The following is a 25,496-nucleotide window of genomic DNA, read 5'->3' on the forward strand; positions in this document are numbered from 1 at the left end:
TACTTCTCCATCTTTGGCTGCAATGAATATCATCAGTCTGATTTCGGTGTCAATCATCTGGTGATGTCCATGTGTAGAGTCTTCCCTTGTGGTGTTGAAGAGGGTGTTTGCTATGACCAGTGCCTTCTCTTGGCAAAACTCTATTAGCCTTTGCCCTGCTTCATTCTGTACTCCAAGGCAAATTTGCCTGTTACTCTGGGCATTTCTTGACTTTCTACTTTTGCATTCCAGCCCCCTATAATGAAAAGGACATCTTTTTTGGGTGTTAGTTCTAGAAGGTCTTTTAGGTCGTCATAGAACCAACTTCACCTTCTTCAGCATTACTGATCGGGGCATGGACTTGGATTACTGTGATATTGAATGGTTTGACTTGGAAATAAACAGAGATCATTCTATCGTTTTTGAGACTGCATCCAAGTACTGCATTTCGGACTCTTCTGTTGACTGTGATGGCTACTCCATTTCTTCTAAGGGATTCTTGCCCACAGTAGTACATATAATGGTCATCTGAGTTAAATTCACCCATTCCAGTCTATCTTAGTTCGCTGATTCCTAAAATGTCGATGTTTACTCTTGCCATCTCCTGTTTGACCACTTCCAATTTGCCTTGATTCATGGACCTAACATTCCAGGTTCCTGTGCAATATTTCTCTTTACAGCATTAGGCCTTGCTTACGTCACCAGTCACATCCACAACACCTGGGTGTTGTTTTTGCTTTGGTTCCATCCCTTCATTCTTTCTGGAGTTATTTCTCCACTGATCTCCAGTAGCATATTGGACACCTACCGACCTTGGGAGTTCATCTTTCAGTGTCTTGTCTTTTTGCCTTTTGATACTGTTTATGGGGTTCTCAAGGCAAGAACACTGAAGTGGTTTGCCATTCCCTTCTCCAGTGGACCACATTTTGTGTGTATATATATATATATGTTCGTTGCTCAGTCATGTCCAATTCTTTGCAACTAACGTACATATATAAGGATACAGTATCCTTCTTACTTAACCTGTTTATGTTAATATTTGCATTCGTATAGTCACCTGGGCTTCCCTCATAGCTCAGTTGGTAAAGAATCTGCCTGCATTGTAGGAGACTGGGGTTCGTTTCCTTGGTCGGGAAGATTCGCTGGAGAAGGAAATGGCAACCTACTCCAGAATTCTTGCGTGAAGAATCCCGTGGACAGAGGAGCCTGCCAGGCTACAGTCCATGGAGATGCAGGAGTCAGGCACGACTTAGCAACTCAACCCCCATAGCCATCCATGTTTGAAAATGATGTCATCTTTGACCTCTTCCTGTGCATTTGACATGGGCATTTTATAAGGCCTGACACTGTAATAGGTTTTAACAGCCACTCCCCTTTCAGATCTCATTGCTTCTAGCCAAGGTTACTATCCTCTCACCTCAAAGAGTTTTCTAACTGATTTTCTCACCAATGGCATCTTCCCTTACAAATCCATTCTTCACTTGCCAAATTAATTTTTTTTTGAGGCATACTTTAAAATTCTCAACTCAAGAACCTCATCTTTTCCCAAATAAAAGACATATTTACTCCTAGATAATTAGTAAAGGTTTCATTCAAAACCCTCTTCTGCTGTATTTTAAGACCTTTCAGATGAAGGTCTGTGCCATTAATTTAGTCATTTATTCTTTGGTCTAAATTCAGGAAATGTTTGAATGTTGTACACTAATGTTGTACAAGTTGTTAGGAGTACAGTGACCCCTGCCCTGATGGATTTTACTATTTTCTCATCTTTGAGTTCTTTGTACATATAGCACAATTTATTGACTTTATATAATTACAGGATTCTTTTTACCTTTATAATGTTTGCTTTTATGAGTTTGGAAAAGAGGTACAGAGTATCTATTTCTGGAATTAAAGTTAAAATTAAATCTCACATCTTTTCTGATCTAGGTACTTAACAAACATTTTCTGCTATCATACATTTTAAAATTTTAGTGGAATTAAATGTCTTCAAATTGTTAAAATAAGCCAAATTCTGACAAAAGACTTTATTTGACAGTTTTAAAAGTATCCTAGAATTACCAAACTTTAAAAGTTTCTTTGAAATCATATGTTGTAACTTATTTTAGTTGAGAGGAAAACTGGGGAGGTGAAGTGCTGCTGAGTTAGTACAATAAATTAGTTCTTGATGTGTTTTATCCCATATATATTACTGGTATATAAAACATATACCATATATATGTATGACATGTATATATAGTATATATTAAAACTATAGAAATAGATTATTAAAATTGATTACTCATAAAGCAAACACTGTTGTTTGTGAAAACTCCGTGTGCAGAGAGGTTTATATAATAGTGATTACTCATATAAACCAGCTACTGGATGGCTGTAATTTGAATTGCTGAGTGAAGCCATAGCTTTGAAAGCCACACTGTTGAAGTGAGCTCATCAGCAGTCTATCTTAATGACATCTCAGTGTTGCTATTGTCATATTGAATAACTTCATCTTTTAAATTCACAAACTACCATTTGAGTGGTTTTGAAGCAGAAGTTGCATGTGGATTCCTTAATTACATTTTGAAAAATGTATTCATAATTGACACATCTATTTTAAACAATGTGTGACCCTTTGTATCTCAAGTTTAAGTAAAACAAAGTTATATAAACAAGAAAGAGTTATAGAATATAATTTGATAATCAATTTGAAAAAAATGTTATGTCAGTCTGAAAAGACATTTGTTGTTTAGCCAATAGATGTCAAAGTGATAAAAAATTTTATACCCAAAGAACAAAATAGAAAAAAAGAAATTCTTAGAGTAATATGTTGTGAATTTTCCTAAGTTGAAAAAATACTAAAGAGGTTTTCTCACCAGCAGTAAATGTTTTCTAATGTTCTTCTTAACATTCAATTGTTTATTTTATAATTCCAGAAGTGTGCATTTCAAGTGTATGTCTTTTATTATTGCTCTTATAGTTACTGGATTCATTCATTCATTAGAGAAATATTTATTCAGCACCTGTCTTTCAGATAATGTTCTAAGTGCTAGGTACAGCTGTGAGCCAAAGCTCTACCACAGCTAATTTATGGTGAGCGTAAAGATAACAAATAAGGGAATAAACATCTAATATGCCTGATGGTGACAAGTGCTATTAAAAAAGAAAGAGGGTCAAGGAGATAGAGAGTGATGATGGATCTAATTTTTATGTGTAACCCTTGCAAACCATTTTGATAATTTAATAGTGTAATGACTTTTAATATGTATTGATTTTTCATCAGTAATTACTCTAAAAAGTACTTCTTATCAGAATTGCATAAATTTTTGAGTGAAACAATATGATATTGTATAATAAAAGTTACTGAGACAGAAGAAAAAGTATTATTTAAATAAACTCTGAATTCCATGCCATGAAAACATTAATGCTTAAGTTTACTACATATTTTTCATAAGGAAGATATTTGGCCCAAGAATTCAGTGTTAACACTGGGAAGTAATTCTATAGACCCTTTTCTATCATGGTGACTGTAGCAAGCTATTTTATCAATAGATAATCTTTAATAGATGTTGTTAAAGTGAAGATTTTTTCCCCAAAATACATACCCAGGCTTAAGCTTAGGCAGAAATTGTTAGAGACCTAGCAATGAAGGGTTTTTCAGCAAATTCTGTCTTTGAGGAGGATTTTCCAACTTTGCTTACCTAAATTCTCTACATTTGTCATCATTACCCTTATTCAATTTGACATTTAAAAATTTTCTTGTATTGATTATTAGAGGAGAAACTAAAGAATTAAATAACAGAATTAGATATTTTAAATATTTTAATGGTCATGTTGTCCTCTTTCTAAGTTCTAATTTTTCTTTGATTAAACTTGCTAGAAGGGAAGAGATTTTTAGAGCTAGGTCTCTTAATTCTCTCTTTTTATTTCTTAATTCTTTAGTTTCTCCTCTAATCTATATTATTTCATGACTCCTTTTAGAGGGGTTTTCAACTTGAATAGACAGCTTAGTGCATGTCTTGTTTATCCTTTTAAAATAATCGGTGCATTTAGAAAGTCACAGTCTTACAGTAGAGGAATTATCCCACCTACAGTGACTATCCAAGCCATCCACTGTGCTTAGGTACCATCCCTTTTTCTTTTATCAAAGTCTTACTCTTTTTGCTCCAGTGCTCCCACCTACAGTCATCAGTCTCACCTTCCTGTTGGATCATTCTCATCATTCTAATGTTCTATATATTTTAAAATCAACAAATACGTAGACAAAATAGATCCATTACCTTGATTCCTTTCATTTCTTCCAGCTGTTATCTCATTCCACAGCCTCACTGTGGAGCAGAATTTTCTGAAGGTGTTGTCTGTACACGCTGTCTCTTATTTCTCATCTACCATTAACTCTTCAACCCATAACAGTCTGGCTTTCGTCCCCAAGCCTTTGCTGAAACTGTTCCTATTTGATTTGGCAAAGTTTTTCTTCACACATGGTACCTGACCTCTTATTTGCCATAGTGACCGTGCCTTTTGCCTTCAAACACCTGTGTTCCTTGACTTGCCTAACACCAGACCCTGCTGATTTTCCTCTGCTTCTCTGGTTATTTCTTCTTGGTGTCCTTTGGTGCCTGTATCTGGTAGAGTTCTTTGGAGCTTGGAACCAAGTCCCAGGAACATTTTTCCAGCTATCTAACATTTCCATCTAGATGTCCCAAAGTTATCTCTAACTTAGAAATGAACACTAATTTTTAAAATATCATAGCTAATGAGGGGGTATGAAAATGAATGGATATAAGATAAATGTGCTCAATATTTTTATTATAATGGCAACAACCATGTGGAAATGCTAGAAATAAATGCATTTACAACAGTGAGAAAATGAGAAAAGAACATAATAAAAGTTTTATAAGGCACAGGGCCTATAGACAAAAGATTTAAAAACCTTGTTGTTGATCATAAGATCTGAGTAAACTAAAAAAAAATGTAGGCTTTGATGTGAAGCCTTGATATGATAAAATGCCACTAATCTTAATACACAAATTTAATACAATCCCAATTAGAATCTTAATAGGGTTGAAGTTTTTTTTGAGAGGATTGGGTAATATTGAAGTATATATGGAAGAGTACATAGTCAAAATTAGTTGAAAAATTATTGTACAGAATATATGTGGAGATAGGAACTTTAACAGATATTTAACATTTTATAAATGTAGTGGAGTTAAAACACTGTAATATTGCATAAAAATAGACAAAGAGTGGAGCAGAATTATTATCCTGAATTGCTAAAATTCATAACAAAAATAATACGTCAATTCAGTGGGAAGAGGGTGGTTTATATCAAAATGATGTCGGTAATAGAGGGCTTATACTGGAAATATGACTACTGCACAATTGCACTCATCTCACACGCTAGCAAAGTAATGCTCAAAATTCTCCAAGCCAGGCTTCAACAATACGTGAACCGTGACCTTCCAGATGTTCAAGCTGGTTTTAGAAAAGGCAAAGGAACCAGAGATCAAATTGCCAACATCTGCTGGATCATCAAAAAAGCAAGAGAGTTCCAGAAAAACATCTATCTATGCTTCATTGACTATGCCAAAGCCTTTGACTGTGTGGATCACAACAAACTGTGGAAAATTCTGAAAGAGATGGGAATACCAGACCACCTGACTTGCCTCTTGAGAAACCTGTATGCAGGTTAGGAAGCAACAGTCAGAACTGTACATGGAACAACAGACTGGTTCCAAATAGGAAAAGGAGTGCGTCAAGGCTGTATATTGTCACCTTGCTTACTTAACTTATATGCAGAGTACATCATGAGGAACTCTGGGCTGGAAGAAGCACAAGCTGGAATCAAGGTTGCTGGGAGAAATATCAATAACCTCAGATATGCAGATGACACCACCCTTATGGCAGAAAGTGAAGAAGAACTAAAGAGCCTCTTAATGAAAGTGAAAGAGGAGAGTGAAAAAGTTAGCTTAAAGCTCAACATTTAGAAAACTAAGATCATGGCATCTGGTCCCATCACTTCATGGCAAATAGATGTGGCAAATAGATGGGGAAACAGTGTCAGACTTTATTTTGGGGGGCTGCAAAATGACTGCAGATGCTGATTGCAGCCATGAAATTAAAAGACGCTTGCTCCTTGGAAGAAAAGCTGTGTCCAACCTAGACAGCATATTAGAGAGCAGAGACATGACTTTGCCAACAAAGGTCCGTCTAGTCAAGGCAATGGTTTTTCCAGTGGTCATGTATGGATGTGAGAGTTAGACTATAAAGAAAACTGAGTGCCAAAGAACTGATGCTTTTGAACTGTGGTGTTGGAGAAGACTCTTGAGAGTCCCTTGGACTGCAAGGAGATCCAACCAGTCCATTCTAAAGGAAATCAGTCCTGAATGTTCATTGGAAGGACTGATGTTGAAGCTGAAACTCCAATACTTTGGCCACCTTATGGGAAGAACTGACTCACTGGAAAAGACCCTGATGCTGGGAAAGATTGGGGGTGGGAGGAGAAGGGGACAACAGAGAATGAGATGGTTGGATGGCATCACTGACTGACTGGAGATGAGTTTGGGTAAACTCCGGGAGTTGGTGATGTTTGGAGGCCTGGCGTGCTGCAGTCCATGGAGTTGCGAAGAATCAGACATGATTGAGCAACTGAACTAAACTGACTGATAATACTTATTGTTGACTAGTGGTCCTATGAAAATAAATAAGGATACACTCACTTTAGTTTGAAAATATCAATTTTATGAAAGTTAATTTAAATTTAAAATAGACATACTTTCAACCCAGCAATTCCACTTCTGTGAATAATTAATTCCATAGATAACAAAAGTCTCACAAGGATTTTTATTTCAAAACTATTTTAATAGCATAAAACAAGCGTAAAATCAATCTGCATGCCCACTAGCAAGGAAATAGTTTAATAAATTGCATTTTACAGTTATGAAATATTATACAACTATTTAAAAGATCATAATTTTTATTTCCATGTATATAATTTTGGTGAGAAAAGCAAAATGCCAAAAATATGTATACAATATGATCTCTTTTATAAAACAGAATAATAAAAACTCCTGTAAGTTTGGATATGAATTTTATAAACATGGAGAAAGATGTGAAAGGCTGTACACCAAGCTGTCAACATTGATTACCAGAAAGAATGAGTGGTGAAGATCAACAAAATAAGTGTCTCAGTGAAGAAAAGCATACAGTGTGAGCTTGCTGATGGGGCAGGGTGTTGTATATACATGCACATGTGTGTATTTAGCAACTAAACCCATGAGTATTATAGCAGTGGTTACAAATTGCTGCTTGGACTTTGCCAACCGAAGATCCTAGTTTCCCTTTAATCAGAAAGTCTGTTTCAGGGGCTAATCTCCCACCTGCATCTCTAGCCTACTCAGAAGAGCTTCTCTACTTAAGAGGTATTTATTTAATGCATTTCTCAATTCCTCTGTGAAAAGGGTCTTTGGCCCCTCTTGGGACTGGAGGTGTGGTTCAACATTTTAACATTCACATCTTTGGATTTCTTCTCTATCACATATTGAGAAATGTTTGGCATCTCAGTGGCCTTTAAAATCCATTCTTGTGTTCAGGCTTCAACCAGTCAGCCAGACAGCAAAACAATTAAAATTAGTTATTGGAGCTGGCACATTGTAAATGGACTCTCTGGTAAGTGTTCTCATATTGACAGATTGAATCCAATTTAAAATTTTATTTATATGTTATATTTATTAAGATTAATTCTTTATTTGTAATGTTCATTTAATTATTCTTTCTCTGCCACAATAAATAGCCCTTTCTTAAAAGAAAGATCTTTGTTATTTATCTTTCCACCTCTTGTGGTGCCTTAAACATATAAATGCTTGGTAAATATTATACTTATTTGCATGAAGACAGTGATGGTAAGATCATCATGAACTACTGCAGTGGCCTTTCTTCATTGTGTGGGTCTGTACTTGCAGATATTGTCTCTGATCCCTGCCCACTCAGTGCCCTCTTTTGTCATTCCAACCACTAAAAATCCACATCCCCTACTTTCAGGGTGTGGGAGCAGAGGGGTTGGTGCTACTCTTGTTGAGAACCATAAGGCTAGAGTAATTGGAGAAGCCTCTCTAAGGGGCAGCAGTGCCAGTGATAAACCTTGAAGGATGAGTGGATTTCCAAAACTAGAAAAATTGGGACACAAACAGCATGTGGAAGAGGAAGCACCATAATGTAGACTCTGAAGCGGTGTGTCCAAGTTGGAAAATAGAAACAAAGTTGGATAGGTAGAGTGGAGTTAGAAGGTTGTGGATAGAAGGAATCTGGCAGAGGTGAAGAAGAGGGAAAAGTGTCATTTCATACTGTAATGCATGCTGCTGCCAAATTAACTTTCTAAAAGCATTGCCCTGTTCAGCAGTCCACTTAACATTGCCTGCTAGCCTTTACACTTTGGCTCTGTGCTCAGGACATTTTATGTCATCTTATGCGTGCAGCTTTGTCTCTTACTACTCCTTAAAATGAATTAGGAATGTCTGGTTAGCGGATCAAACTGATAGCTCCCCCTCTTTCTCTGTCAGTATGCTCACTTCATGCTTTCGTAGATACATTTCTTCCTTGATAAAACCTTGCATCATTCTGCCTACGCAACTTCTTCCCATTCTTAGAAGCCTTCTCCCTAATCAAACTGACCCATAGCACTCCACACCATGCTGATATCCCCTTTCTCTTTCTTACAGTATTTATGGTTTGTTGTACAATGTTTGGCCCAGAATTGTATATGGCTTTTCATGCTTCTCATTCTTATGTCTCTGAATAATTTTTATTCTCCTAAAGAGCTGTGTAAGGTTAAGATATATGCTTCAGAATATTTTGTAAGCCTCCAAAGCAGCTTTTTTTTTTTTTGGTAATTTTACATAACATTAGATATTGGGCACCCTGAAAGCTCAAAGTCTGTATTTGTAGGTAACAAAATGTTAATACTGCAGCATTATAGTGTTTCTTATATTTAAGTTGTCAGTTTTTTTGTTTCAGTAACTCAGTTTAATTATTTTTGAGTGTAAGAACAAAGATGTATGTATCTGTGTCCCCCACAATGCCTGGTAGAGTGTCTTGCTCACAGTTACCATTCAGTATTTTAAAATTTGATTGTATTTGATAGATTTTTATTTGCTTTATCAATGTGCCTTAGCTATAACCATGTTCAGACCATTACTTTGTTTTGTCGACAACAAATGGTACCATTAGGGTATTTGTACACCCAAGAAATCCTATTCCAATCCTAGGTATCTTGAGCCACATTTTCCTTTTGCTAAGTAGTGTCAGGAATTTGTCTACTGTACTAAATCAGAATGTCTCAGTCATAATTATAGAGCCATACTGACTTCAGATTATTTATTTGAAAAAGAGTAAGTACTGTCATATTTTGATCCTTTGTAGTTTCCAAACTTTTTCTTTCTCTTTAGTCTTCTCAATATTCTTTGCTCAAATGAAGTCTTACCCAGTATCGTACTATATTAATGAAACACCCTCCTTTCCTTAAGGGAGAGGATAGAAGTGGAGAGCAGTAAATGGGAGCCCCACCTTTGTATTTCTCCTTTCTCACCCCCATCCAGAGTACAGCTTCAACATCACTGTAACTCATCTAATTTAAAAATGCTTTCTAAAAAAGTGATTGTGAAATTTCATTTAGGAACTTAGTATAAAAATAGAAATATTTTAGTTTTACAGTGATTTTTAAGTACAAAGGAAAATGCTGTGGAATACATTTCTTGTTTCAGCAATAAAGGAGTTAACATACTAAGCAGCAGAGACAGACACTGCAAAGGGATAGTGCTTTCTGTCTCTGTCATTTGTGGTTTAAGAAAAGGGGGTGGTGTTCTGCATTTAAAAGGACTTTAATGAATACTGTCAGTGTTTGTGAGAGCTGATGGTCAGTAAGAGAAAGGAGAGCAGGGGAAAGTGTAGCTGCTTCAGGATAGGTGGATGAGAGTTTGCTCTGATTGAACGGAATGTTCCACCGTGTTTCATCTTTTTTTCATTGTCCTTTGTTCTTTATAATCTGATATATTGGTATAAAAGTAAATGTAGATATATATGTGAATGTGATTTATTTTCCTTTCAATTTGTTTATTGTGTACAGCAGGGCATATACTTCTCTTGTCTTGGTTGGATGCACAAATCTGTGTGCAGTGCTTTTTGCCCGTTGCCTAGACGATCACTTGGTTTCTCTGAGGATGTCTGGTTCTCGTAAAGAGTTTGATGTGAAGCAGATTTTGAAAATCAGATGGAGGTGGTTTAGCCATCAAGCATCATCTCCTAATTCTACAGTTGACAGCCAGCAGGGAGAATTTTGGAATCGAGGACAGACCGGAGCAAACGGTGGGAGAAAGTTTTTAGATCCATGTAGCCTGCAATTGCCTTTGGCTTCAATTGGTTACCGAAGGTCCAGCCAACTGGATTTTCAGAATTCACCTTCTTGGCCAATGGCATCCACCTCTGAAGTCCCTGCATTTGAGTTTACAGCAGAAGATTGTGGCGGTGCACATTGGCTGGATAGACCAGACGTGGATGATGGCACTAGTGAAGAAGAAAATGAATCTGATTCCAGTTCATGCAGGTTGATTATTTTTTTTACTGTTAGAAATGGGGTGTGGGGGGATATTCTCTATACTGTTTAAAATAATTTAGTATTATTGTTTAAAATCTATGATTATACATATATATGCCTCTACATATATATAGAATATGTATATGTGATACTTTTACTGGGATTTTTAAAATGTTCTAATATTGATTTTAATTCTGGAAAATTATAAAGACAAAAGATAGCTTTCATTTTGAAATATCTTGCGTTTCATATATAGATCAGGCTCTGCCTTGATAATAATATATGGTAGCAGTTTTATGCATCATGCCTTGTAGTTTGCTTCATTCATGTACCTTCTATAGTCTTACAGAAAAACTATAGGAGACATTTCTGTAGTACAAAAATTTTTATGACATTTCAGTTTGCAACAGATTAGAGTCATTTTTTAATTTTAGTGAAAGTGTAAGGTTTTATAAGGAGATGCACATTGTAGTTGCCAGTAATTTTTATTTGCACCATTGTGGTTGTCAATAATATTTTTCTTATTGTTATTTCTCTTTGTCCTATGTTGCAGCCCTCTTGACTAATACAGAGAATACAGTAGCATGTCTCTTTCTAAGATGACAGCTACTAATTCCTGTTACCTACACTTCACTGAAAATTGTGCTGTTTAGGGAAATGAAGGACATTCCTTCAGGAAAGTATAAGGGAACATAGAGGAGCAAGATGTGGTCAGCTGGTAAAAAGGGGGCAAAAAGAAAGGGAAATGAGTTTGAAAATTAAAAATTGATTAAATTCATATGACTTTATCCATCTTCACCCATGGAGCCAGGCTTTACTTTCAAAATGAATTTTCTTCTTAATCAGTTTAAACTACTATCACGTCTTAAGAAATAAGTTAGAGCCTGAGAGTCACCCTTCTGATTCATCTTCACTCAAAAATATTTAAAGGCTTATTTTTCTAGATTAATTACTGGATCCTTTTTCTTTTAAAATTTCTCTGCAGGTTTTGATAACGCTTGTAATTTGTATGTTGGTTATTATTAATATAGGCATCATAAGAGATGGAGACAAAATGAGTTCATATATTCAAGTATCTCTTACTTGGGGATATTTACTACCTTCTCTTCTAATCTTCAGAATATGGAATTCTGAACTGTGGTGTTGGAATAATAACAAATATAGACCAGTCATCTATGCTCATTTGTGTAATGGAGAGAGGGGAATATCTTTACATAGGTAACTAGTATATTTAATTTTTAAAAATTTAATTAGTTCATGATTTAGCATTATATTAAGAGAAGCCACTGATAATTTTCATATGGAGATCATTTGAATTAATATGGTGTCATTGTTTTTTGTTTTCTTTGGATACTTGTTGCCATAAAAGGAATAATTTATTTAGTGAAAGGTTCAGGGTTTACCATTTTTGTGAGAAACCAAGGAGTAGTCATCTTTGCATTTGAAAATCAATATAATGTATCAAGAATATTTTAACAAAATTAGAGGAAAAAAAAGGGTTCATTCATTTACCAGCATAAGTTATAAAAATCTTAACATGTGTCTACTACTACCTGGAGAAATTATACATATGTGAGGGAGTATAAAATTTATATACATGTATATAATCTTACGTTACACACACCTGGGTCACTGTAATTGACTTCCTTACAGCAGATAGTTTGCAAAGCTAATGATTACCGAAATTAAGTTACTCTGTTCTTTAGTATCCACATTAAAATGTCATCTTGATGGGATATTCATTATGACAGAAAAAGATTGCTTTTTTGGGGGCTGAGATTGCTGTGTGCATAGTTCAAGAATATATTATTGATGTTTTTATTTATAGGAGTTATAAAAATCAGAAAATTATATTTTCTAAAATTTAAAGTGAATGTAGTTGCTTTTAAAATTCTAGTAGAGAAGATTGAGAAAGTAAATAATAAGGGAATAAACAGTTCACATCTGCAGTTACCAAACTCTTTCTACAATATTATTTCAAAAGTAAAATGTACTTAAAATGTCTTTGATTTTTAGATATGAGAGGAAATGTGTCAAAGAAATTTAATATTCCTGGTGGCTTAAAATTTCTATCCCAACACCTTACTGCAAAAAAAGTAAAAATCATTTTAGACTTTAGAAATGTCATTTGTGTGTGTACTTTTACTTTTCCATTTTTTTCCAGATTAAATGTATCTAATTTTCATATCCTTCTTCAGTCCTCCAGCTCTAAGTCTTTGATCTTCATCATGAGGATACATTTATTTGCCGCCAGCTTTTTGATTAAGTGAGCAATCTCTCTCGGTGGTTGCCCTTCTACTGTAAACAAGTCAAAAACTATTGCTGTTAATGTCAAAAGTAGCTATACTGACATTCATCAAATTTTGTGTATAACTTGGGAATAGTTCTTTTCCTTATATAGTATTTGCAATAAAATATATAGCAAACATTTTATTTCAGTATACCATAGACTGACATGCCATGATGGGGGAGTACATATGATATACGTTTCATCAGTTGTATTCAATCCTGCCTGACTCTTCAATTTATGGTAATTTCTGCTGTCTCACATCTAAGTAATTTAGAAGTTTCTTATCTTTTAACTTTGATCTGGTGTCTGTAGCTTAGCCACTTTCTCTCCAATGTCATTACTTTGCGTGTCTGTATCTTAGCCACTTTGTCTCCAATGTCTTTGCTTTGTTATTAAAATACAAGCTTTGATTTTTACACCTGGAGGAATTTTAGGCCCTGAGTAACAGAATTATGACCTTTTGTGTGAGCAATAGGTTTCTATGACTGTAACTCAAGATGAATTTTCACCAGGGCCAGTCAAGTTTACATGGTAACTCGTCATGGGACCATAACATAAACACAGTTTACACTGTATTTGATTGGCCAACTTTGAAATTATGGAATTTTTGCATAGTGGATAAATTTTCATTATTTCAACCTTGTTTATAAAGTTAGAGTTTAACATTTTTTATATCAGACTATTTTTTAGTCAATGTATAAAATACTACTGTATTTTATAAATATCCCAATAAAATAATAGCTAATACTGACTGGGTATTTAATATCTGTGAGACACTGTTCTAAGCATTTTAGTATTATATTACATCATTTAGTCTTCACACATTTCTGAGTTAGATTGCCACTATTGTTATTCTAACTGTAGAGATGAGGCTAGTGAGGCATGGAAAGCTTAAGAAACTTGCTCAAAAATAGTAAAATGAAACTGCATTTTTGAAAAACTAAAGTTTATATTTTTATAATACTTTCAGATTTACAGGAAAATTACAGAGATAATGTAGTGAGTTCCTATATATCCCACACCCAGTTTTCCCTATTATTTCCCTAACAGTTATTAACATATTAGAATGTAGTGTATCCATTACTATGAACCAATATGATACATTATTAACTAAAGACCATACTTTATTCAGATTTCCTTAATGTCTAAATACCTAAAGTTCTTTTTCTGTTACAGGACCCCACCTAGGATACCGATTACATTTAATCATCATATATCCTTAGGCTTCTCTAGGCTGTGACAGTTTCTCAGACTTCCCTTGTTTTTGATGACCTTGACAGTTTGGGGAGTAGTGGTTAGGGATTTTGCAGAATGTTTTACTCAGTTGGGATTTGTCTGATACTTTTCTCATGGTCAAACTGGGGTTATAAGTTTTAGGGAGGAAGACCACAAAGGTAAAGTGCCATTTTCATCACACCGAAATCAATGATAGATATCATCAGTCTGACTTACCATTGTTAATATTGACCTTGGTCTTTTGGAAATAGCTGCATTTTGAACCCAAACCATTAACATGTAAATTTCATACACAAATACCAGTAGGCGGTTCTCTGTGACTTTTCATTTAATCACTGAGTTCACTTTGGATTAACATAATAGTTACTGATTCATTCTAACCAGTTTTACCTTCTCAACTAATTTTCTCAGCGCGGTTCTTGAAAAAAGCCACCTCTGACTGACTGACAGGTATAATCTCTTGACAGCCATTTACCCACAGTCATCCGATCCATCATATTCATTGCTTGCTATTCTGTTTCAGCAGATATCCTTGAATTCTTCTGTTCTTGGTCTGGTTCCTTTCTTTGACTCATCTTGAAGACATTTAGGCCCTTCTCCTCTCCAAGCAAGGGGTTATCTTCATAATATAGCATTTCTCATGTGCTATCCCTTTTTTTTTTTGACTCTTTTTTTCCTCATTAGATGAAGTATTCTTTATTTAATAGAGGTCTAGATTAGGACAGATCTTAGTAGGAGCATACATTTTAAACCCAAGAATTTATGTAGAATTAATTGAAAGCAGTGTCTCTTTCTGTTTTTGAACTTTTTAATTTTTATTTTTTTTAATTTTTATTTTTATTGGAGGCTAATTATTTTACAATATTATATTGGTTGGTTTTGCCATACATTGACATGAATCCGCCCCGGGTGTACATGAGTTCCCCCTCCGGAACCCCCCTCCCCCTTCCCTCCTCCCCTTTTCCTCCCTCTGGTGTTGACCCTTTTTAATGTTATGTTTTATGTCAAACATCTTCTTGTTTGAACCAGTCTATTCTGATTCATTTTAAAATTAAAATCTTATACATCTCCACATGAAAAAACCCTTTGCTTCCAGAGATGGCAAAGAAATTCTACTATATTGTACCTATATCAAGAAAGGATGTATTGTAATGTCCTCCTCACACAATCCCAAGTCATATCATGGATTCCCTTGACATAAGCTATAGAACCTTTCCCCAGAAAACCCTCTGTATGTGTGTGTCTATATGTGCACACACATATGTTAGATATTTCATATAGGGTTCAGTTCAGTCGCTCAGTCATGTCCGACTCTTTGCGACCCCGTGAACCTCAGCACGCCAGGCCTCCCTCTCCATCACCAATTCCCGGAGTTACCCAAACTCATCTCCATTGAGTCAGTGATGCCATCCAGCCATCTCATTATCTGTCATCCCCTTCTCCTCCTGCCCTCAATCTTTCCCAGCATCAGGGTCTTTTCCAGTGAGTCAGCTCCTCGCATCAGGTGGCCAAAGTATTGGAGTTTCACCTTCAACATCAGTCCTTCCAATGAACACCCAGGACTGATTTCCTTTAGGATGAACAGGTTGGATCTCCTTACAGTCCAAGGGACTTTTCAAGAGTCTTCTCCAACACCACAGTTCAAAAGCATCAATTCTTCGGCGATCAGCTTTCTATATAGTACAACTCTCACATCCATACATGACTATTGGGAAAACCATAGCCTTGACTAGACAGACCTTTGTTGGCAAAGTAATGTCTCTGCTTCATAAATCCCCTAAAGCGTATCTTTACATTGTATCAAAAAGTGTTCTTAGTTTTAAGCAACTGAAACTGACTGGCTGGCTTAAACAGAATAGAAATTTATTGAAATCATAAGTTCCCAAAAAGAATTAGCAAAACGGCTAATGGGTTCTAGAGTTGCACAACTGACCTTTGTAAGTCCAAATTTTTAAGGCAGAGGGAAACTTTATGACACTTACTGCTTATATGTTCATCCATTTGGAACTAGACAGTGAAGTTTTACATTTTTAGGATTAAATAAATTAGGCATGAAAAACAGTGATACAGACATACACACAATCACTCATATGCACAAAGCCGTATAATTTGGCCATTTAACTTTAGGGAGTATGTTAGAGAACAGGCTAAGATGATATAACAAAGAGATTCAGAAATATAGTGTCTCAAATAAAATAGAAGTTTATTTCTCTGTCATCTCACAAATGGGCAAATGGCTCAGGGCAGATAGGTAGCTCTGCTACCCAAGTTCCCTCAGAGACCTAGGTTCCCTCCATACTCTTTCTCCATCCCATAGGGCGTTATTCTTTCCTATGGTCAAAGCTTCCTCAGCTCCCCCTCCGCATTCTAGCCAGTGGGATTGAGCAAGGAAAGAACAGGGAGGACATTAAGCCATTAACACAAATTACAGATATCAGTTCTGTGCATGTGCCATTGTTGAAAACCTAGTCACATGGCTGCAGTGATTAGCAAAGGAGGTTCAGATGTGGTCTCTGCCTGGGTAGCTGTGTGTCCAGGTAAAACTCACTACTGTGGTGGATGTGAAAAATGGTTTAGGGGTTATGATCAACAGGGTGCAGGAGGTGAAGACGGCTGGACAGAACTCTTCAGAATCCTTTTGATCTAATTTTTGATGAGTTTTTTTCGATATTGTGTACTTTTTTTTTAACCATTGAGACATTAGCAAATAGAGATAAGCAAAAATGAAAAAATAAAAATCACTAATTACCCTACCAACTTGAAATAATAACTATTAACAATTTGAGGAAATGTTCTTCCAGTATATTTTATACTAGTATAGAATAAAAATATGTTTTTAGAATAAAAACTGAATTTCATTGTGCATACTATTTTGCAACATTTTTGCCTTGACGTACTCCCTTCCCTGTTTGGAACCAGTCTGTTTTTCCATGTCCAGTTCTAACTGTTGCTTCCTGACCTGCACACAGATTTCTCAAGAGGCAGATCAGGTGGTCTGGTATTCCCATCTCTTTAAGAATTTTCCACAGCTTGTTGTGATCCACACAGTCAAAGGCTTTGGCATAGTCAATAAAGCAGAAGTAACATGTTTTTCTGGAACTCTCTTGCTCTTTCGATGATCCATCAGATGTTGGCAATTCGATCTCTGGTTCCTTTGCCTTTTCTATATCCAGCTTGAAAATCTGGAAGTTCACAGTTCACATACTGTTGAAGCCTGGCTTGGAGAATTTTGAGCATTACTTTGCTAGCATGTGAGATGAGTGCAATTGTGTGGTAGTTTGAGCATTCTTTGGCATTGCCTTTCTTTGGGATTGGAATGAAAACTGACCTTTTCCAGTCCTGTGGCCACTGCTGAGTTTTCCAAATTTGCTGGCATATCGAGTGCCGCACTTTCACAGCATCATCTTTTAGGATTTGAAATAGCTCAATTGGAATTCCATCACCTCCACTAGCTTTGTTCATAGTGATGCTTCCTAAGGCCCACTTGACTTCACATTCCAAGATGTCTGGCTCTAGGTGAGTGATCACACCATCGTGATTACCTGGGTTGTGAAGATCTTTTTTGTACAGTTCTTCTGTGTATTCTTGCCACCTTTTATGAGTATCTTCTGCTTCTGAAAGGTCCATACCATTTCTGTCCTTGATTGTGCTCATCTTTGCATGAAATGTTCCCTTGGTATCTAATTTTCTTGAAGAGATCTCTAGTCTGTCCCATTCTGTTGTTTTCCTCTGTTTCTCTATATTGATCATTGAGGAAGGCTTTCTTATTTCTCCTTGCTATTCTTTGGAATTCTGCATTCAAATGGATATATCTTTCCTTTTCTCCTTTGCTTTTTGCTTCTCTTCTTTTCACAGCTATTTGTAAGACCTCCTCAGACAACCATTTTGCTTTTTTGCATTTCTTTTTCTTGGGGATGGTCTTGATCCCTATTTCCTGTACAGTGTCACGAATCTCCGTCCATAGTTCTTCAGGCACTCTGTCTGTCAGATCTAATCCCTTGAATCTATTTCTCACATCCATTGTATAATCGTAAGGGATTTGATTTAGGTCATACCTGAATGGTGTAGTGGTTTTCCCTGCTTTCTTCTATTTAAGTCTGAATTTGGCAATAAGGAGTTCATGATCCGAGCCATGTCAGCTCCCGGTCTTGTTTTTGCTGACTGTATAGAGCTTCTCCATGTTTGGCTGCAAAGAATATATAATCAGTCTGATTTTGGTATTGACCATCTGGTGATGTCCATGTGTAGAGTCTTCTCTTGTGTTGTTGGAAGAGGGTGTTTGCTATGACCAGTGTGTTCTCTTGGCAAAACTCTATTAGCCTTTGCCCTGCTTCCTTCTGTACTCCAAGGCCAAATGTGCGTGTTACTCTAGGTGTTTCTTAACTTCCTACTTTTGCATTCCAGTCCCCTATAATATAGAAAAGGACATCTCTTTTGAGTGTTAATTCTAGAAGGTCTCGTAGGTCTTCACAGAACCATTCAACTTTAGCTTCTTCAGCATTACTGGTTGGGGCATAGACTTGAATTACTGTAATATTGAATGGTTTGCCTTGGAAATGAACAGAGATCATTCTGTCGTTTTTGAGATTGCATCCAAGTACTGCATTTTGGACTCTTGTTGACTATTATGGCTACTCCATTTCTTCTAAGATCATGGCATCTGGTCCCATCACTTCACGGCAAATAGATGGGGAAACATTGACAGATTTATTTTGGGGGGCTCCAAAATCACTGCAGATGGTGACTGCAACCATGAAATTAAAAGACACTTGCTCTTTGGAAGAAAAGTTATGACCAACCTAGACAGCATATTAAAAAACAGAGATATTATTTTGCCAACAAAGGTCCGTCTAGACAAAGCTATGGTTTTTTCCAGTAGTCATGTATGGATGTGAGAGTTGGACTAGAAAGAAAGCTGAGCACCAAAGAACGGATGCTTTTGAACTGTGGTGTTGGAGAAGACTCGTGAGAGTCCCTTGGACCGCAAGGATATCCAACCAGTCCATTCTAAAGGAAATCAGTCCTGAATATTCATTGGAAGGACTGATGTTGAAGCTGAAACTCCAATACTTTGGCCACCTGATGCAAAGAACTGAATCATTGGAAAAGACCCTGATGCTGGGAAAGATTGAAAGCTGGAGGAGAAGGCAATGACATTATGAGATGGTTGGATGGCATCACCGACTCAGTGGACATGAGTTTGAGTAGACTCTGGGAGTTGGTGATGGACAGGGAGGCCTGGCATGCTGCAGTCCATGAGGTCGCAAAGAGTTGGACATGACTGAGCGACTGAACTGAACTGAGCTGAAACATAAAATTAGGGGCTTCCCAGATGGCTCAGTGGTAAAGAATCCACCTGCCAAGCTGGAGATGTGGGTTTGATCCATGGGTTGGAAAAATCCCTTGGAGAAGGAAATGGCAACCAACTCCAGTATTCTTGCCTGGGAAATCCCATGGGGTCCCAAAGAGTCAGACACAACTTAGCGACTAAACAACAACAAACATAAAATTAGGTCACAAAAGACAGAAACCCAACTCAAACTGACATGCAAAAACTAAAGTTTTTGGTTCACAGAAGTAAATAAAAGCTCAACTTTAGATGTGATGAATCCAAATACTCAGATAATGCCAGAGACCTCCCTCTCTAGATTCTCATTTCCTCTGTGGTGGCATTTCCTTGTGCAGGCTATCTGTGTGGTAGCAAAAAGCCACTAGCAGCTCCAAGCTTACTTTTTATCAGCTTAGCCTCCTCAGTGGAAAGAGAGTGACTCTTTTCCAAGAGTATCAACAATCATCTTGAAACTGACTCTCTCTGGCCTTGTTTGGATCTCATGTCCACCCAGCTGATTGTGATTGCCAGAAGATATGACACTCCTATTGGCCAGGCCTTGGTCCCTTTCTCACCTCTGCCCAGTGGAAAGAGTCACCTCTGCCCAATCCCTGAGAACTGAGGTAGGGAATGTGGGGTTTCCCAAAAGGGAGAGATGGATCTGTCACTGTAAGAAGGAATCCTCGATAGGCAAAGGCAGTATCCAATAAAACAACCTGCTATGGCATTAAATGTTCTTCTGTATCTTTTTAAATGGCTGAATCATTCTATGCCGAGACAAAACTTGTGGTTTATTTAACCAGCATTTTCCAATCAGAAACAACCTGTGATAACCCCCTCTCCCTTACACCCCCTAGCTAGGTCTCTGCATACAGGTGACTGTTTCTTCTAGATAAAGCCCCAAGAGTGTGCACATTTTTTAGGGTTTTTGATCTGTATTCTCAAAATCATTTCAGGAACATCAAGTGTGTCCATAATCAGTCGCTGCAGTCATGTCCGACTCTTTGTGACCCCATGAACTGTAGCCCCACCAGGCTCCTCCATCCATGGGATTTTCAAAGCAAGAACACTGGAGTGGGTTGCCATGCTCTCCTCCAGGGGATCTTCCCAACCCAGGGATTGAACCTGTGTCTCCTATGGCTCCTGAATTGTAGGTGGATTCTTTACCCACTGAGCCACCTGGGAAGCCCTTCAGGGGTGTTAACTGTTTTAATTCTCCCAGCATTGCATGAGAGTGCCCCCTGGCCCTTCTCCTTCACACTTGTTATTGTTTTAGAAGTTTTGATTCTTATATAAACAACATTTAACTCTCTTCACTACAGATATTCTGGCCACAGGACCAGCAGAAAACGCCTTAAATTCAAAAATATTTCTCTTGAGAAGGGAAGAGGTGAAGGTATTCTTTTTCTTTGCCTCTTGTCATTTCTCTGTATGCACCTTGCCTTGTCATCGCCTTAAAAGAGGTGACTCCAATTCCTCTTCCTCATTACTCATCTAAACTCCAAGTTACCCATATAAACTCGTAGAGTTTCAGTAATCAGATCTCCCCTATTACTTGTCTTTCCAGACACTAGCCCATACTGATCTTTCCTTTCTGTGTATTCTGATACCAGTTACATTCCAGTTGGGAATGTATAAGATGATTTGTTGGAGGAATGGTAAAATATGGATAATTGGAAAGTATTTATTTACATTTTATCTTTTAAATCTATTTTTTGTTTTATAATATAAATAATTGTATGATGATATATATGTATATTTTTATAAACTCAAATGTCTATATATTGGGGCACATGCTTAAAAGTATACTGTAAAGGATACGCATAAAAATTCTTTTAGAGACTGCTAGTAGAGTTGGACACGACTGAGTGACTTCACTTTCACCTTTCACTTTCATGCATTGGAGAAGGAAATGGCAACCCACTCCAGTGTTCTTGCCTGGAGAATCCCAGGGCCAGGGGAGCCTGGTGGGCTGCTGTCTGTGGGGTCGCACAGAATCGGACACGACTGAAGCGCCTTAGCAGCAGCAGCAGCAGCCTATACTAAGCAATTTACATTCTTGTTTTACATTTGTGACTTTGAATATGTGCAAAAGATGCCAAAAGATTCATGATATAGTCATTTGCACTTTGACAAAGGCATGAATTCTGAATGCCAAAAGCTGAGGCAGGTGGCTCGGAGTAAATCACTTACCTAGGGAGTGAGCCAGACAGACCATGAATGCAGCTTTGTTTTCTACTCAAAATCATACAGTGTATAATCCTTGGGAAGTGATTTTTAAAACTTCTTTTGAAAAAATTACACCATTAAGAAAGCCTAATGCAAGTACTTTCCTAGTGGTCCACTGACAAAGACTCAGTGCTCTCAGTGCAGGGGGCCCGGGTTCCATCCCTGGTCGGGGAACTAGATCCCACATGCCACAACCAAAATTCCCGCATGTTACAACTAAGACCCAGCACAGCAAATAAATAAATACCCAAAAAAAAGACAAGAAAGCCTAATGCAAGTTCTGGTGATAAAAGTGAAGAAATGTAAATAATAGGTAGATTTGGCCATAGTGCATACTGTGTGTGCACACATGTGAAATCTGAAGAATTCCAAGTGATTATTGTTGCTGTTTACTTTTTTTTCTACTTCATAAAACTCAGCTCCTCAAATTCCAAGTCCCTTCACTGAAAAAGAAAATCATATCTTCTTTGCAACCCCACAGTTTTAACAACTGGTGCAGTGCTTCATCTTAAATAGTTGGTGACTTGATTTGTTTGATACTTGCCTCTTTTCTATGTTTAGGCATTTTTCTGACTTACAGATTCATTTCCTATTGCAGAGGAACAGTAAGCTAGAAATGTTTCCCTGTGGCCTGGAAATATCCAGCAATATAGAGTTCATTATTCTATATTGAATGTCTGCATAAAAGATTTGAATGATCTCATGATGCAGTTCTTTGAAATATGATTTACCATCTTACTAACATCAAAGAAATGAAACTAAGTGGAAATCTTAGATATTTTCCTCTGTTAACGTGCAGAGATCAAGTAGAACTCACAGACAGATGTGTTTTAAATGCTCCATAAATAGCCTATTCCCAGATGTTTATATTATGGGTTAGGATGTCTACTGGGTGTGTTAAGTCAGTTCAGACACTCAGTCATGTCTGACTCTTTGCGACCCCATGTACTGCAGCTCTCCAGGCTTCCCTGTTCATCACCAACTCCCGGAGCCTACTCAAACTCCTGTCCATCAAATCAGTGATACCATCCAATCACTGATGAGATGAGTGATGAGATGAGATAATCTCATCCTCTGTCTTCCTCTTTTCCTCCCGCCTTCAATCTTTCCCAGCATTAGGGTCTTTTACAGTGAGTCAGTTCTTCTCATCAGGTGGCCAAAGTATTGGAGATTCAGTTTCAGCATCAACTTCAGCTTCAGCATTCCTTCCAGTGAATATTCAGGACTGATTTCCTTTAGGATTGACTGGTTGGATCTCCTTGCAGTCCAAGGGACTCTCAAGAGTCTTCTCCAACATCACAGTTCAAAAGCATCAATTTTTCGGCACTCAGCTTTCTTTAAAGGTAATTTTAATTAGGAAATTTAGTTATAAAAATTAATAATGCAAGGGATCATTTTTTAGGAAGACAACCAAATGAACAACAGTGTATAAGACAAAAGACTGAGATTACAGGTCTTTACATTGGCCTTTGAAACGCAAGGCTCTACTACAGAAGAGCCTTGATTTACCTTGATTGTATACTTATTGTATACTTATTCTATGCTTAGGGCAATGCATTCATTACTTGATTTAATACTCTTCCCATGAAGGATCCTCTAAAAGAAAGTATGTGTTACTTATCTGTATTGCTGTTGGAAGTAAAACTTAGAGAAGTTAAGTACTTGTCCAGATACATGGTGACAGAGTCAAATCAGCACTATGCAATAGAAAGCAATTTTTGCAATGACAGAAATGTTCTATATCTGCACTGCCCAATGTGGCAGCCACTAGCCCCATGGGGCTACTTGAGCATTTGAAATATGATTGGTTCAACTAAATAAGTGAATTTTTATTTTAATTAAAATAGCCACATGGGGCTAGTAGCTACTGTAGCTACTAGCACAGCTAGTAGACAGCACAGCTGTCTAGGACAGGACAGCACAGCTCTAGAGCCTTCCTAAAATATTCTTAATCATATACCATACCTCTCCAGTTCACGCCTTCAAAGCAAAGCACATAATAGGAAAAAAACAGTAATAGTAATAATACTGACACTGTAAACTACACAGACCCACTGTATTAAAAACATTTGATTAGCCAGAGATAGAGATGTTATCTCTACACATAGAAACCTAAGAGACTCCTTTTCTCTTACACCTAGCTGAGGGGCAGTAACAGAGTAGTAGACTTTCGTCTAAGGTCTTTAATTCTAGTGTCTTCTTCTTGTTAATTATCCTCATTCATTTTGTACTATCATTCTCCCTTCAAACCTTTAGTCTTTGCACTCACTAATGCTTAGGGCAGAGGTTAGCAGAAATTTCCTTTCCTTTGTGAGTGGTTTGACCAACATTCTGAATGCCTTCAGGTCCTGGCTTTGTATCTAGCTGCCTGTCTGTCCTTTGTTGATTGCTCTGTGCTGTTCTGGGCCTCACGTTTTCTCATCTACAGAGTAAGGGGGTTGAATTAAATGACCACATAGGTTCTTACTAGATACAAAGATTCTGTATATAATGGCTAGGGTTCTATCGTTGTATGGATATGCAGTAAATTCTTTTTTAAGTAAATTCTTACATTATTAAAATTGTATGTACAAAACCCCAAATTTCCTCGAACAAGAAATGATGGAAAGCTGTGCAGCTTTTCACGTGTGATTAGCTCTGTTCCTACCTCTTTCATGTTCCTTTTGTGAATGGATGGCTTCAGTCTTCCACAGACACAAATCAGAAGCCTGTACTTCTTTTGATCCTTCATCTGAAGCAGTGGGAATGATTGCTATACCCAGAAATCTCTGAATTAATTGTCGCCTTGAAATAACATGTTCAACACATCATTGAAATGGCATGTTTAACACATGATAGCAAATGAAGCCTTGAAAGCAAATTAAGTTAAAAATGTTATTTTAGAAGCACAAATAGTTATTTGTTAATGTATATGTATTTAAACAATTTTAATGTTTTACCATTATGCTCATTTTGAAAATAACAAGTATTCTATTAAGTTCTACTAGTTCATTTAAAATACTCAAAGCAATCCAGTTTACACGTTTGAAGTATCTATTATATGTTATCAGTGGTTTGAATCTGTACATTCATCACATGCTGACTTGTATAATGTATGCATCTCTTCTCTGAAGTGTATCGGTGACCTTTAATCCACGATGTGTTAGGATCACCTGTAGGGCTTTAAAAAAATACAATGTTTAGGTCTTACTTCAGACCTGCTGAATCAATCATAAGGAATGAGACCTTGAATACAAAAGCTGAAATGCTTTCCAGATTATCCTGATTCATGTCTCAGATTGAAGAACTAAACACCTTGAAAGTTCTTGACAAGAAAAGAGATGGCCCCTTTATTAATTGGACTTATACCAATATCAAAGCTAGCCTGTAATAACTTAGTGATGTTAGTATTATAGAGTTCTGTTGTTGTTTCAGAATTAAACATTAACGTGTGTTTTGATGATGGCAATTCATCACTCAAAAAACACTCAGCTAATTCATTGTCCAGTCATTACTGAGAATTTATTATAAAGTATAAGAAATGTGATGCACCCCCCTCCCCCAGCTTTACTTCATGTGTTCTTATTCTTGAAAGAATTTGGGCTTATAAAATCAGATGTTCAGAGACTTCCCTGGCAGTCCAGTTGTTAAGATTCCACACTTCCACTGCAGGGAATCAGAACTAAGACCCCGCATGCCATGCTATGCTGTCACACACACACATACCAGTAGGTATTCTAATCTTCCCTCATCCTTAAATCACTAATCCTCATAATCATTTGTCAGTATTTTGACAATAGAAAACTACATTTTATTGAGAAATGTTTTAAATCTTCAAATTGGTATTCATCAAAGTCAACTATTTGTTTTTGCTTATATTACATTTT

The 25,496-nt window shown here is 36.9% G+C and overlaps 1 protein-coding gene across 6 annotated transcripts in view; it reads left to right on the forward strand.

Moving 5' to 3' along the window:
- Nucleotides 1–25,496, forward strand: part of KLHL5 (kelch like family member 5) — a 92,736-nt gene that overhangs the window by 15,140 nt on the left and 52,100 nt on the right. The window contains exons 2-3 of one of the 6 annotated variants that reach the window (XM_055434186.2): nucleotides 10,079–10,555; nucleotides 11,666–11,764. The exons of 1 other annotated variant lie outside the window; for it this stretch is intronic. In XM_055434186.2, coding sequence (XP_055290161.1) covers nucleotides 10,173–10,555; nucleotides 11,666–11,764 — 482 coding nt within the window. In that variant the 5' untranslated portion in view covers nucleotides 10,079–10,172. Of the gene's footprint in view, nucleotides 1–10,078; nucleotides 10,556–11,665; nucleotides 11,765–20,723; nucleotides 20,798–22,873; nucleotides 22,974–25,496 lie in introns of those variants that run through there. 4 more of the 6 variants (XM_055434187.2, XM_088836284.1, XM_055434191.2 and 1 more) reach the window with 4 other exon arrangements.

This window comes from Moschus berezovskii, chromosome 5 (genome assembly GCF_049115385.1).
Source record: "Moschus berezovskii isolate FMDL1 chromosome 5, NW_MosBer_1.0, whole genome shotgun sequence".
In the NCBI taxonomy this organism is placed as follows: Eukaryota; Metazoa; Chordata; class Mammalia; order Artiodactyla; family Moschidae; genus Moschus; species Moschus berezovskii.